At 40.9% G+C, this 2,034-nt stretch overlaps 1 protein-coding gene across 1 annotated transcript; it reads right to left on the reverse strand.

Annotated features, from left to right (window-relative positions):
• Nucleotides 1-567: 567 nt before the first annotated feature.
• LOC112242183 (adhesion G protein-coupled receptor E5) lies at nt 568-1,775 on the reverse strand. The gene is made up of 3 exons (XM_042312915.1): nt 1,593-1,775; nt 1,348-1,449; nt 568-1,218 (listed from the first exon to the last, which is right to left on the reverse strand). The coding sequence occupies exons 1-3, from the start codon at nt 1,716-1,718 to the stop codon at nt 1,177-1,179; spliced, it is 270 nt and encodes an 89-aa protein (XP_042168849.1). The 5' UTR covers nt 1,719-1,775; the 3' UTR covers nt 568-1,176.
• Nucleotides 1,776-2,034: the final 259 nt, after the last annotated feature.

The raw sequence follows: 2,034 nt of genomic DNA on the forward strand, positions 1-2,034 counted from the left end.
ATTTCATTTCTGATTTTCATGAATAGGAAAAGTTGCGTTATGGTAATGCGCTTGAGGCTATGATTACGCTCCCGGATACTGATTGCTCGTCGCTAGAGGTTAAAGATCAATAACACATTTACAGTTTAACAGTATAACAGTCCAATAGGTCACAACTAACACAAATCTTCACTTAACGTTTTTCTAAATCCCTTTGGATTTATTTGTGTAGAACAGTCACCCTATCTTGTGCTCTTGGTAATAAATATTACTATAAATCTATCACATTCATGTAAAGGAAGAAAGCTTCTGTTTATAAGCATGGTTTCATCTGTCTATTTGACAAAGTTGTGTAAAATTGTACCAATCTTTTGTGTCTGTAAAAATTACATAAAGAGGATATGCATTGCTATTGGATGACATGAAGATCATGTACTTCTGATTGGATGACATAAAGACCATATGGATTCCTATTGGATGACATGAAGATCATGTAACTTCTGATTGGATGACATAAAGAATATGGATTCCTATTGGATGACATGCATTCTGATTGGATGACATAAAGACATATGGAAGATGACATGAAGATCATGTAACTTCTGATTGGATGACATAAAGACCATATGGATTCCTATTGGATGACATGAAGATCATGTAACTTCTGATTGGATGACATAAAGACCATATGGATTCCTATTGGATGACATGAAGATCATGTAACTTCTGATTGGATGACATAAAGACCATATGGATTCCTATTGGATGACATGAAGATCACATAACTTCTGATTGGATAACCTAATGCTGGATAAGACAGTGGTTAATTAACATCAAGTTTGATATGAAGTGTCTAATCAGGGATGGAACTGAAGGATTTTGGGCACTGGCCAACCTGGCTAGAGGACTACCATTTTTACTATCTGGCGGGCTAGTTGGACACATTTTCTACTAACCTGGTCTGAACAGTACTATCCTCGGGCTGAGTGTTTCTGGTGTGTCACTATCTGGCCAAGATACTAAATCAGAAACACTTCCCATTTCTACAATATATCTTAACCACACCGTTAAGCTCAAATATTTGTTTTCATAAATGTTTACGATATTGACCATTTTGACTTTACAGTATGAACATCTAGTGGGAACCTTTGTCATGGGAGGAGGGGTAAAGAGGTGCATTATGGGGGTTTGGTGACGTCATATCTGCGACTCCCCTGTGGTCTCTGCGCTCCTTGACCCCTAGGACAGACAAATGTCAAAGAACAGAGGTTAACTTAGTGAAAGTGGTGTGTGTGTGTGTGTGTGTGTGTGTGTGTGTGTGTGTGTGTGTGTGTGTGTGTGTGTGTGTGTGTGTGGCTGTGTGTGTACCTGGGAGTGGCTGGAAGAAGGGTTGGTAGTGCTGACCTCTGAGTATCTCTTCTTCAGTGGTGTGCAGATACAGGACAGGAGCTTGCCATACTCCTCTCTCACCTGATGAGGGCAGCAGAGCACAGTGTTACACACACACACACACACACACACACACAACACACAAACACACGCATAAACACACACACACACACACACACACACACACACACACACACACACACACACACACACACACACCATACCGTTTTGTTCAGTAGGCAGTGCATGATGAACAGCAGTGCTCCCTGTAGAGAGTTGAGGATAGTGAAGAGATATGTCATGACCACTGTCCCCTCCTCTTGGAACTGGAACACTCCAAATATCCACATAGTACCCAACACACACAGCTGGGCCACTGCTGTCACTGTGAACACCCTGGAGAGAGAGAGTACAGAGTACGTTTTAGTACAGATTTATTTAATGTACTATGGCAGCTAAAAACTGAATTGCATGAATTAATTTATTCACACACACCAAGGATGTCACTGTCCATACATTCACTACATTTCTACATTCACCCATCTCTCCGTTTCTCTTTTTGTCTCTCTACATCACTTTCTCTGTCTCTTCCCCTGTTACACCTGTTACACCTGTGTTCCATTCACTGTCTCTGTCTCTTCACCTGTTACACCTGTTACACCTGTG

Source organism: Oncorhynchus tshawytscha, unplaced genomic scaffold, assembly GCF_018296145.1.
Source record: "Oncorhynchus tshawytscha isolate Ot180627B unplaced genomic scaffold, Otsh_v2.0 Un_contig_11027_pilon_pilon, whole genome shotgun sequence".
Taxonomy (NCBI): domain Eukaryota; kingdom Metazoa; phylum Chordata; class Actinopteri; order Salmoniformes; family Salmonidae; genus Oncorhynchus; species Oncorhynchus tshawytscha.